At 45.9% G+C, this 13,494-nt stretch overlaps 1 protein-coding gene and 1 pseudogene across 1 annotated transcript in view; one reads left to right on the forward strand and one right to left on the reverse strand.

The window, feature by feature from the left end:
* Positions 1 to 8,473, forward strand: part of LOC103734443 — a 20,913-nt pseudogene extending 12,440 nt beyond the window's left edge.
* Positions 8,474 to 12,349: 3,876 nt separating this feature from the next.
* The window catches only part of LOC103734444 (cytochrome P450 2B1-like), a 24,158-nt gene continuing 23,013 nt past the window's right edge, over positions 12,350 to 13,494 (reverse strand). Inside the window, 1 exon segment of the mRNA XM_029563638.1 lies at positions 12,350 to 12,731. Within this exon segment, the coding sequence (XP_029419498.1) occupies positions 12,550 to 12,731 (182 nt within the window). The 3' untranslated portion in view covers positions 12,350 to 12,549.

The raw sequence follows: 13,494 nt of genomic DNA on the forward strand, positions 1-13,494 counted from the left end.
GGAAGGGGTGGGGAGGAAAGAAAGAAGGTAAGAGACGGGGTTAGAGAAATGCCATTCTGGCATCATGGTGCACACCTGTCATCCCAACACTCAGGGAAATAAAGCAGGAGGATCATAGTTCACAGCTAGTCTGGGCTCCTTCCTGTCTTTAAAATCTGAGGGCTGTGGGTGTAGCTCAGGTGTGGATTCTTGCCTAGAATGGGCAGAGCTCTTGGTTCAATCTCCAGCACCACATTCATTGGGCGTGGTGGTGTGTGCGTGTACCCTCAGCACTTCTGAGATGGAAGCAGGATGACCAGAAGTTCAAGATCATCCTCAGCTTGTAATGGAGTTCAAAGCCACCGGGGCTAAAATGACACAATGTCATAAAAACTCTGTGTGTCAGGGGCAAAAGCTGGACTTAGGAAAAGAAGGTAAAGAGAATACAAGGCAAAGGCTAGAGAAAGCATGAGTACGTGTGTGTGTGTGTGTGTGTGTGTGTGTGTGTCTGTCTGTCTGTCTGTCTGTGTCTACATCTGTGTAGGAGAATAAGAGAACAAGTTGGAACGGGCACTGCCTGCGTCCTGAGACTTGATGGCTCCAGGTGGCCTCACAGGCCCTTCTGTGTTCTAGGTGTTTGAACTCTTCCCTGACATCCTGAAGCACTTTCCTGGTACCCACAGGCAAATCTCCAAAAACCTGCAGGAAGTCCTCGACTACATTAGCCATAGTGTGGAGAAGCACCGGGCCACCTTGGACCCCAGAGCCCCAAGAGACTTCATTGATGTTTACCTTCTGCGCATGGAGAAAGTAAGATCTGCGAGAATGAGAAGGTGGAACGTGTGGGAGTGAAGTCTGGGAATGTGAGGAGAGGAGGGGGAGGAGGATAGGGACGAGGGGCAGGACAATGGAGGGGAGGCGATGCAGAAGGATGGGAACATGCAGACAAGAGAAAGGGAGAAAGTGAAACAGGGAGGGAAAAGGGAGTTTGACTGGGGAAGAAACACAGGGCAGGAGACAGGAAGCAGAAACCCCCACGGGAAGAAAGAGCCTGGGAGACAAAAGATGACAAACATAACACGGACCACAGAGAGTGAGATGAAGGAAGAATAAAGAGAGGCCAAGGACATGATGGGAACAGAGACATGGGAAGTGGTCCACACAGTGAGTCCTCAGACAGGGCAGTGCCCAGGGATATGAGTGTGCCTTCCTGCGTGCACAGTCTAGAGTCTCCTGACCTGCCCTTCTTTCCCCCCATGTGGACCCAGGAGAAATCCAACCAACAGACAGAGTTTCACCACAAAAACCTCACCATCTCCCTGCTTTCTCTCTTCTTTGCTGGCACTGAGACCAGCAGCACCACACTCCGCTACGGTTTCCTGATCTTGCTCAAATATCCCCATGTGGCAGGTATGTCAGAGATAGCCAGCTGGGAGGGTTTTCTTACTCCCTTTTGGATGCAGAGGTTGGTGTGGATGAGAGAGTCAACACTGGCTTTTTATTTCTAGAGTTCTGCCGGCTTTGGTCTAGCTCCAAACTAAGCCAGTCATATTGTTGAGTGAATGAACACTTTATTAACCTGTTCTTCCATTGTTTCTCCCATCACTTAAAGATTGGTCTATCTATTCATACACCATTCATGCATCCATTCATTCCACCATCTTTCCTCCCATCACCTACCCATCTAGTCATGTACCCACACAACCATCTATTCAACTATCCATCATCCATCCATCATCCCTACATCTTTTCATCCATCCGCCTATTCATTCATCCACCAGTTCAATTCATCCACTCACCTATCCATTCACCTACCTACCCATCTATCCATTCACCACTCAACTATTCATCCACTCACCCGTCTATCCATTCATCGAACCACCCACCTGTCTTCAAGCCATCTACTCATCTATTCATTTATTCATGCACCCACTCATCTATCAATTCACCCAAACATATATTCACCCACCCATACATCTATCCATCCATGCACTCACACATCCATTCAACAATCTCTCCATCCACTGATCAAGTAATTTGTGCACTCATTGATTCATTAATCATCAAGGGCATATGCTTCATTGATTTATTTTGATTGATAAGTTTATTCTTTGATCAATGATTATTGAATGAACTGTTTGTCATTGATTCATTGGTTCATGAATACATGCATCCTCATATCAACAGGCTTAATTCTTTAATCCTTCCACCAACTAGTCTTTGTTTCGATCCTTCATTTTTCCATCTGTTCCTCTATTTATCCAGTTAATAACTCATTCATTTATCTGTGATTGATTCACCATTCAGTCCACCTATTCATTTATTCCTGTATTTACTCATACCTTCACAAATTTGTAAATTCACATTCTTTCATAAATCTAGTGGTTACCTGATGATTGGGCAGTTAAGTTCATTGATTTATCCCTGAATCATCTATTAATTGTCTCAGATATTGACTGCTAAGTTGAACACAAGAATCCAGACTTCAGTTTTTCCATTTCAGTCACTCATCAATCTACACATTCATTAACTGATTTAATCTTTTGATTGACCATGTACTCATCTTTGCGTGCAGCTGTTGGTGGATTAATATTTAGTCTGCTTTCCAGATATATTCTGAAGACCTAACCTCAGGTTCTTAGTCTGCAATTCTTAGTATAAAAGTCCATGCAAATTAGTGTGTGTGCCTGTGTGTGCGTGTGCATGCTCCTGTGGTGTGTGTGTGTGTGTGTGTGTGTGTGTGTGTGTGTGAGAGAGAGAGAGAGAGAGAGAGAGAGTGTGTGTAACTGTGCATGGGGGGAGACAATTCATACAGATCATTATCTTCTAAGTGTAATGATTTTTATTGCTTTTCTCCCTCCTGCCCTCACCCCAAAATGATTGCTCTGAGGGGTCCTGATGCAATAGCCCCTTGCTGTAGGCTTTTCTTACTCATTATGGTACAGGTTGGAAGCTTATTGAAGAAAACTTTTAGAATTGTATATATTTATATTTAATATGTATGAGTATCTTGCTTGCATGTGTATCAGTGTACCATGTGCAATGCCCTCAGACACTAGAAGAGGGCTTTGGATCTCCTGGAACTGGAATTACAAACTGTTGTTAGCCAACATTTGGGTGCTGGGAACTGAACCCAGGTCCTCTGCAACGGCAGTCAGTGCTCTTAGGCTGAGCCATCTCTCTAGTCTCAAGAACTTTAAATACAGTCTTAAGCATGGGCACTGAAAGACAGATGTCTAAGATCAGGAGAGTGATAGGTGCCCGCAAGCGGACTGCAACTTCCTCAGGCCAGTCGCCTCGCTGTGTGCTCTCCTTGGGTTACTGGTTCACAGAAAATAGCGTCACTGCAGGCAAAGCCTGTGAAGTGGGTTCACTATTCCCTTTTCCCACACAGAGAAAGTCCAAAAAGAGATTGAGCAGGTGATTGGTTTACACCGCATACCAACCTTGATGACCGCATCAAAATGCCATACACTGAGGTAGTCGTGCATGAAATTTAGAGATTTTTCAGATCTTCTCCCAATTGGTGTGCCACACAAAGTCACCAAGGACACTCTATTCTGGGGGTACCTGCTTCCCAAGGTGAGACCATGGGATTCCACATCTCTTCGGTAGAAGCATCCTCCATCCTCCTAAGTCCCCATCCCAGCCTGTTTGCGGCTTGTCTACAGAGTCTCCATGTTTCATTATTTACTATTGTTTATTTATTACTCAGTCATTCATTGTTTTGCATATGACATCAGGGAATGGTAATATCTTTTTATCCTGTACTTCTCCTCAGAACACTGAAGTGTACCCCCTCCTAAGCTCAGCTCTCAATGACCCACGTCATTGAAAAACCAGACACCTTCAACCCTGACCACTTTCTGGATGCCAACGGGGCACTGAAGAAAAATGAAGATTTTATGCCTTTCTCCATAGGTAAGATGGACCTGTGTTTCCTTTCCCAGACACCAGGGGGCAAGTCCATCCTCCAGGACACAGTCAGCAATATATATCTCTTGCAGCTTCTTTGCTTGAATTACCCCAGTTCACCCTAGCTGCAACAGCATGAGGGGCTGGAGAACAAAAATAAATCCTGTAAGGAGTACTTTGAAAAATGTTAAAAAGGGCTTAACCAGAGAAAATTGATTTTCTTAAGAAACAACAGCAGCAACACGCAAACACCATCATGAGCACTGCTATGATCTGGGTAGTCTCAAAGCTGGGGAGACGTTTGGATTTGTCCTTGATCCCTGGGGAGTTGGGGTAGGTCTTGACACACGTGTCTCTGCACTTGACATTCTTTCATCTTAAGAACACGAGACACATCAAGTTTATTTACAGAAAGAACTGCTTTACACAGCAATGTGGGCAGAGTTTATGAACAAAAGAGTAGTTTGGTTGGCAACAGCTCTACTTTGGGCTTGCTGGGGTGTGCTGGAGATGAGGCAGAATGGCATTTGTTGCCTGCTGTGATTGGCTGAGACACTGTTATTTGTTGCCAAAATGTAATCTCAAGTTAGTCTGGGGTTCACTTGCCTGTTAAGTTGGGTTACAGTTTATTATGTAAAGCGCCTGCCTTAAGCCAATTTTTTTTTTAATTTAATACACTCTACCCACTCTACACACTTTGCCCATGAAAACCCCAGTGTTCAGATTTCCTATCTTCTGGGAGAAAGGATATTCCCAGAAACAACTGCCCAGTTTTTATTTTCTAGGCTAAGGATGGAACCCAGGACTTTGCATGTGTTAGGCAAGTTCTTTACCAAAGACCCCTGTGTCTCACTGGTAGATCTAGACAAGGTTCTACTGCTCAGCCATGGCCCCATCTCCTCAAGGGTGGATTCCACACAGGTGCTCTAGTGCGGATGCAAGCCCCAGCCCCTCCTTGGTAGAGTCTAGGCAAGTGCTCTACTGCTGAGCCGCACCCCAGCCAAGAACTGCCTAGTCTTGAGTGTCATAGTGTCATAGGCTCAGCCCTGTTCTGGCTCTGTCCAATATAATGGTCTCCTCCCTCATTTAATCTTCAGAGTTGGGGACAAGAAGCAGAACGGGATAAAAGTGGATGCCTCCGTTCAATAGTCCTAGCCTAAGTTTAGAGAAAGGTAGAGATGTGGAGAAATAAGGACAGACGTGAAAAGTAGAGAGAGGATGAAACAGAAACAAAGACCACAATGAAGGGAGGCACAGAGAGAGGGAGACAGGGTGACCAGGGCGGGAAGAGGCATTTTGTAAGACTGGAGTGTGAACATGAGACAATGGAAGGAGGGTGGTGAGGAGGAAGGAGGGGAGGGAGTAAGAAAAGGAGAGAGCAGGACAAGGAAGGGAGAGGGAGAAAAGCAGGATGAAAATGGGCACAACCAGCTGGAGAGATGGCTCAGCAGGTAACAGCACTGGCTGCTCTTGCAGGGGACTCGGTTCAGATCCTGGCACCCACATGGTGGCTAATAATGGTTCTTAACTCTAGTTGGGTGGGATCCAGTGCCCTCTTCTAATGACTGAAGGCATTGCATGCCACAGGTGCACTTACATACAGTGCAGACAAAACATTCATACACATAAAATAAATAAATAAAAATTTAAGAAATAGAGAAAAGGGACCTAAAGACAAAGACATGGAATGAACAAGTGACAAGTATCTTTAGAGAAGAGGAGAAGAAGGAGGAGGAGAGGAGGAAGGAGAAAGAGGAGCAGGAGGAGGAGGAGAAGGAGGAGGAGGAGGAAGAAGGAGGAACAGGAGGAGGAGGAGAAGGAGGAGGAGGAGGAAGAAGAAGGAGGAACAAGAGGAGGAGGAGAAGGAGGAGGAGGAAGAGGAACAGGAGGAGGAGGAGAGGAGGAAGGAGAAAGAGGAGCAGGAGGAGGGGAGGAGGTGAGGAGGAGGAGGAAGAAGGAGGAGGAGGAGGAAGAAGAAGGAGGAACAAGAGGAGGAGGAGAAGTATTCATTCTTAAGCTCCACATCTGCCAGAGGAGGAGGACAAGGAAGAAGAGAAGGAGGAGGAAGAGGAGGAGGAGGGGAGGGAGAGGAGGAGGAGGAGGAGGAAGAAGAGGAGGAGGAGGAAGAGAAGAGGAGCAGGAGGAGGAGTTGGAGAGGAGCAGGAGGAGGAAGAGAAGAGGAAGGAGGAGGAAGAAGGAGGAACAGGAGGAGGAGGAGAAGGAGGAGGGGGAGGAGGAGGAGGAGGAAGAGGAAGAGGAAGGGAGAATATGAATGTATATGGGGAATTTAGAAAAAACAAGCAGAAAAGAAAAGGAAAAAAAGAAAGAAAGAAAGAAAGAAAGAAAGAAAGAAAGAAAAAGAGAGAAAGTGAAAAAGAAAGAAAGAAGGAAAGAGTGCCTGACAGGTAGACAAAGGTTTGGGTACACTGCCTTGGGCAGAAAGAAAAAAAAAAATGAAGCCAAATTTCAGAACTAAAGAGATGTCAGAAGTGTCCAGTAGCCAGCTCTGGGGTTGGTAAAGCTGTGTGGAGAATGAGATGTCATTAAACTGTTCTGGAAAAATCTGGGTCACAGAACCAGTTTTAGGAAAGCTCTGTCAGTGAGCTTCTGTAAGAATGTCTAAGCTCATGTTGCCTAATACTGGAGATGCCAAAGGGATATGGAACTTTTCCCAAACACCTCCATGCAGGCACCTCCTGAAAGGGCCAGGGGTTACTTGGAAATCCCTCCTCCACTTGTCCCTCCTAGGTGCACAGTTTGTCATTTAAGAAGCACTGAGGTACAGGGCAGGTGCTGGTCTCTGCCTGGGCTGACAGGCTTCTTTTGCTTGAATGCTGCTCCATTGCCATAGTTTTCAAACACATTGGGGCACCTTCCACCTCTGGGAGCTTGTGGGAGCCAAAGACCCCACCCCCTCATGTGTACCAGTTCCATTCTCAACAGTATGAACAATTGTTTCAGGGTGCTTCTTAAAGCTCATAGATTTCATGCAGAGACCAGAAGACAGATGATTGATGACAGATGATAGATAGATGATAGATAGATAGATAGATAGATAGATAGATAGATAGATAGATAGATGATAGATAGATAAAGATAGATAATCGATGAGATAGATAGTAAAAACAGAACACTGAGAAAATGGAGAGAAAGATAGATCGATAGATAGATAGATAGATAGATGATAGATAGATGATGATAGATGATAAATAGATAGATGATAGATAGATAGATAGGTATATGGATGATAGATAATAGATGAGATAGATGATAGATGATAGATAGTTAGATAGATAAAGATAGATAATAGATGAGATAGATGATAGATAGATAGATTATAGGTAGATAGATGATAGATAATAGATGAGATAGATGATAGATGATAGACAGATAGATAGATAGATAAAGATAGATAATAGATGAGATAGATGATAGATAGATAGATAGATAAGTGATAGATAGATAGATAGATAGATAGATGATAGAAGACAGATAGATGATAGACCATAGGTAGGTAGATAGATAGATAGATAGATTATAGGTAGATAGATGATAGATAATAGATGAGATAGATGATAGATAGATAGATGATAGACAGATAGATAGATAAAGATAGATAATGAGATAGATGATAGATAGATAGATAGACAGATAGATAGATGATAGATAGATAGATAAGTGATAGATAGATAAAGATAGATAATAGATGAGATAGATGATAGATAGATAGATAGATAGATAGATAGATAGATAGATAGATAGAGAGAGATAGATAAATGATTGATACATAGGTAGGTAGGTAGATAGATAGATGATAGGTAGATAGATAGATGATTGATACATAGGTAGGTAGGTAGATAGATAGATAGATAGATAGATAGATAGATAGATAGATAGATAGATAGATAGATAGATAGATAGATAGATAGATAGATAGATAGATAGATAGATAGATAGATAGATAGATAGATAGATAGATAGATGTGTCTGGGTTCAGGGGTGGCTCAAGAAGTAGACTCTATACTAATCTGGGGATCACATAGCACAAACTCTGTACCCACAGGGAAGCACATTTGTCTTGGCGAAGGCATTGCCCACAATGAATTGTTCCTCATCTTCACCACCATCCTCCAGAACTTCTCCGTGGCCACCCCGTGGCTCCGATGGACATTGACCTCACCCCCAAGGAGAGTGGAATGGGCAGAGTACCCCCAACATACCAGATCAGAAGGAAGTGGGTCTGTGGAATCCAGGAGTGTTTCAGTTCTGTGAAGAATGGCCCCATCTTCCTGCCTCTGAGAGACCTGCTGAAACCCAGGCCCTAGGAGGCTGCTCATGTCTTCCCATCACACTGCTCCTCCTCCAAGCTCTAGGATGTGCTCCTCTCCCATATTGATAGAACCAGAGAAAACAGCCACGTGCCTGTGTTGGTGGAGACAGAGATTCTGGAGGCCACAGCACCTGACGAACCACTTCTCTCTTGCTTGTAGCAACCACAGTTCCCATCTATCAGCTCCCTGTGCTCCATGGTCTGTGCTAGGGGACTCTGCATATGGTCTAATTTCTGTGCAGCCTCATTTGTATATTTTTATAATAAATGGAGTAACACAGTGTGTGATCTTTTATGTCTGATGTCTTTTACTTCATATATATTTTCGAGGTTTCTCATGTTGCAGACCGCAGACACACACCATCAAAGGCTTCTGTTTCTTATCATCATCACCTGCATCTTCTCAGTAAGCAAGAGCACCCCCATCCCATGTCCTCTGAGCTGTATGAGCCAACAGAGCTACCTTGGATTCCCTTCTGTTTCTCTTTAAATCTCCCAAATATCACACAATCACTCAAACCCTGACCTCCCTGGTCAATAGAGGATTCATGCTATTTTTTGCATATTATCTATTGATTGCCATTCCTGGAGATCTTTCTAGAAGGTCTTTTGGTAAGAACCTTCCTTTATGTCAATGCCAGCTTTGTGTAGGGCCACCCTGTTGTCTTCTTCACAGCTGTATTGTGAGCACCTGGAGTAGCAGGTGGCCTACACCAGGTGTTCAGAATGTTTGCTGAGGAATAATAAACAAATAATAAATAAATACCCAAAGGAGATATCACTAAGTCACCCAATATGCGCTAGTCTTCTATGTCTTTTATATCTCACTTTCTTCTGATTCCAAGGGCAAATCCCTGTCTCCAAGGGGTTCAGGATGGCCCCAATTCTGACTGGAAACGCCTCTTGATCACTGTCTTACTACCTTCTACCAGAAAGTGGCTAGAAGCCATCCATTCAGTGGAACCACTTGAAACTCGGTCTCCACACATCACACTGCTGGCCTCTCCGCTCTTCCTTAGGGAACTGTTGTTTGTTTGGCATCGTCACCCTGAAGGTATCTCCAGGCGGCTGGAGGCCAATGGGAAGCCAGCTTTCTGTTGCAGCCCTGAGATATTAAATTTCTACCTGCCACACGAGACCCCCTGCAGCCTTTGGAGAGTTACCAGGAACTTTGTCAAGGTTATTCCTAGGACATTCCCCTCCATCAACCAAGAAACAAAAAACAGGCCGGTCAACCTTCAGGAAAATGTGCCGTAGAGAGAGGAGATGGAGCTGTCTGGCTTCCCCCTCTTCATCCCCCTCCTCCTCACCACCTGGGTAGACTGGATCTGGATTCTCTCTACCTCCAAGGGCCGTCCCCTTCCTGGACCCTGGCCTCTGCCTTTGCTGGGGAATATTTTGCAAATTGACACTAATGATTCTCTCAAGCCCTTCCCCCGGGGAAGGGGGAAGGGGGGGACTAGAAGGGAGATGACATTCTATGTTTTAAAAATCTCCCTCACCTCACAAGAAATAAAATCTTTCTTGTAACTAGTGGTAGAAATATTCACTCCCATAAGACCAGGCACAAGGCAGCCTCCACCCCAGGTCCCAGGGTCCCACAGGTCTCACCTTAGGGACATGCTATATCTTCATCATTCAGTTCTCTCTCTCTCTCTCTCTCTCTCTCTCTCTCTCTCTCTCTCTCTTCCCTGGACACATCTCTCTATCTGTTTAGGTCTCTATTAGCCATGTTCTGCATCTCTATGTCCCCGTGTCATTGACCTCTTGCCCAGACCCTGGGGCCCACCCTGGGTTTTCCGTAGCTCCTCTACCAACACTGAGCCTCCTCCTTGATCCTCTCATCGATGCTCCATTTCCCCATCCCAAAGTCCTTCATGGTGGTCAAACAGAACCTCCTGAGGACTTTCCAAGGTTTTCCATTGGCAAAGAATATGCCTATTTGGTGGGGTGCGGTAGGAAGATTCAGAGGACTCACCCAGTCTTCCCTCCAGCAGCCCCCAGGGCCCATCCCCCACTCACCAGTTCCCTGGAAGATGGGATCAGTGATGGCGATGAACCCTCACCCACAGAAAGCCTCAGCCTGATCCACTAGGGCCTCCCGCATCGCCTGGTATCCACACAGGAATACGACAGTGTGGGGCCCCAGGTAGATTGTGAAGACGTCCCCATATTTCTCCCAAAGCTGCAGAGGCAGAGCCCAGATCTCACCATCTGACCCCAGTGAAGGGGCCTTCCTCTCATACCTGGATCACACCCTCCAGTGTTGCCTGAGCCTCACCAGGGAAGACCCAAACCTTCAACTCTATGGTTTTACACAAGCCTCCCTCACATTCCTTTCCCAAGGGTCTTGATCGCTGATCTTTTCCCCAGAATCTTCCCAGCTTTGGATTTTATGAATTTCACAGGCCCCCACACCCAAGCTCTCTCCCTATGCTGCAAAAGCAGTTGCCGGGGTTCGGGATCTAGACAGCCCTTGGAGATGAAGCGACCCCAGATCTAGACTAGCAAGACGCTGAGGAGGATGAAGAGGGGGAGCCCAGAGAGCTCCAAGGTCCCTCTCTACCTGTAGTACATTCTTCTGTCTCTCTTGAAGGGCTTGCTGCCTTGCTTGTGGTTTTATTTTTGTGGTTTTGAGAAGAGCGTGTGATAGGGCTCTTTAGAAAAGTTCCTGGTGACTCTCCAAGGAACCCCAGTGTAGCAGGCAGAAATTTAGCATCTCAAAGTTGTGGCTGAAAGTCAGTTTCCCAGTGGCCAGTGGCTGACTGGAGTTATCTTCTTAACTGATGATGTTAAATAAACAACACTTCCCCCAAGGAAAAGCATAGATACCCACAACGTGATGTGTGGAGGCTGAGCTTTAAGTGGGTCTACTGAAAGGGTGGCTCCCAGCCACTTTTGTCAGGGGGTGGGAAGACAGGAAGTGAGGTCAAGAGGAGCTGCCTTAGAGAACTGCACCCTGCGGGGACAGGATTTATTCTGGGCATCAGAAGAAATTGAGATGTAAAGTGAGACAGGAGTGGTCAACTGCACGTTTGGGTGATTTTACTGAGTGGAGGCTTCGTCACTATTTACTTATCTTTCATTTATTCATCCCTCAATAGGTATTTTGAACACCTGGCCTAGGCCACCTGCTGTTCCAGATGCTCACAGCACAGCGGTGAACAAGACAGCAGCTTCATCCCTCACAGAGCTGCCGTTAATGCGATGGAGTTCTCACCAAAAGATCTGGAAAGATCCCTAGGGACCTGACAACCCATAAGTCATGGGCAAACACAGCAGGAATCCTCTCCTGAGCAGGGAGGTCAGACTTCGTGTGCTCATTTGATTCCTGGGAGATATAACAGGAAACAGAGGATCTAAGGTGTTTGTGATGGTGTCTGACTGTGCTCCGTAATGTAAAATATCCTCAAAAATATTGTGTGAAGCAAAACACACGGGACACAAAAGACCACACGTTGACCCCATTTATATGAGGCACACAGAGTAACAAGTCCATAGACGGAAACCGGGCCTTGTTTGTTTGTTGTTGCAGGAGTGGGGAAGAGGGGAGTGGGAAGTGACGGCTTAGTAGGTCCAGGGGTGATGCGGGACAGAAACACCCGGAACTGCATAGTTGTAGTTGTACAATACTGTGAATGACACTAAATCGCACACCTTGAAAAACAGTTTTACAGCTGGATGTGGTGGCGTGTGCTTATAGTGCCTGCACTTGGGAATGAGTAAGGAGGATTAGGATGTTAAGGCCATCCTGGGAAACATAGCAACCTTGAGGCCAGCCTGAGCTACCTGACACTCTTGCTTACTGAGAAGATGCAGGTTGATGATGATAAGAAACAGGTTGATGGTGTGTGTCTGCGGTCTGCAACATGAGAAACCTCAAATATATATATGAAGTAAAAGACATCAGACGTAAAAGATCACACACTGTGTTACCCATTTATATAAAAACATACAACTGAGGTTCAACCATAGACACAGACTTTAGACCATATGCAGAGTCCCCTAGCACAGACCATGGAGCACAGGGAGCTGATAGATGGGAACTGTGGTTGCTACAAGCAAGAGAGAAGTGGTTCATCAGGAGATGTGGCCTCCAGGATCTCTGTCTCCACCAACACAGGCACATGGTTGTTTTCTCTGGTTCTATCAGTATGGGAGAGGAGCACACCCTAGAGCTTGGAGGAGCAGCAGTGTGATGGGGAGACGTGAGCAGCCGCCTAGGGCCTGGGTTTCAGCAGGTCTCTCAGAGGCAGGAAGATGGGGCCATTCTTCACAGAACTGAAACACTTCTGGATTCCACAGACCCACTTCCTTCTGCCCATTCAGAGGGGCAGAAAGCTGATCTGGTATGTTGGGGGTATCCTGCCCACTCCACTCTCCTTGGGAGTGAGGTCAATGTCCTTCGGAGCCACGGGGCTGGCCACGGAGAAGTTCTGGAGGATGGTGGTGAAGAAGAGGAACAGTTCATTGCGGGCAATGCCTTCACCAAGACAAATGCGCTTCCCTGTGGACAGAGGGTGAGTCATGTGAGTCCTAGGCAAGTAGAGTCTTTTTTCTGCCCCTTGCCTGAGCCCAGAACCTGTGCCCATTGCAGTGGATGTGTGGTATTCTTAACCAGCAATTCAGGAGAACGATGAAGAAATTTTCAAAACCTCAAAAACAGGTGTAAAACACCAGATGGATGTTCCAAGTTTACATTTAATAGAGTTTGTAGCTTTTGTTAGATTTCCAATGGGTTCATTGCACCAGAGAAGGAAGAACCCACTTGGAGTAGCATATGAGAGTGTCCATACATATTTATAACTGGACATCTTTAGTGGTCTTCACGTCTATCATGAGAGCAATAGTGCCCATCTCATAGGGCTGTTGTAAGGGTAAAGTCAATATTTGAAAAGACTGATAGATTACCACCTGGTTAATATTAAGAATTCTCTATGATCCAGGCATGATGGTACATGCCTGTAATCCCAGCACCTGGGAATGTGATGACACAGGTGGATCATGAGTTCAAAACAACCTGGGTTATATATCAAGACCCTGTCTCTTAAAATCCAAGCGGGGGGAGGGAAAGTGAGGGGAAAGAGAGGGGAAGGGAAGAGGAAGTAGGAGGAGAGGGAGAAAGGAAGGGAGGGGGCAGGGAAGGAGGGAGGGAGCTAGGAAGGGAGGGAAAGTGAGAAGGGAGGGAGAGAGGAAGGGAGGGGGAAAGGGAGGAGGGAGGGAGAGAGGAAGGGAGGGGAAAGGGAGGAAGGAGAGAAAGAGGAAGGGAG

Source organism: Nannospalax galili, unplaced genomic scaffold (genome assembly GCF_000622305.1).
Source record: "Nannospalax galili isolate Female #2095 unplaced genomic scaffold, S.galili_v1.0 scaffold857, whole genome shotgun sequence".
NCBI lineage: Eukaryota > Metazoa > Chordata > Mammalia > Rodentia > Spalacidae > Nannospalax > Nannospalax galili.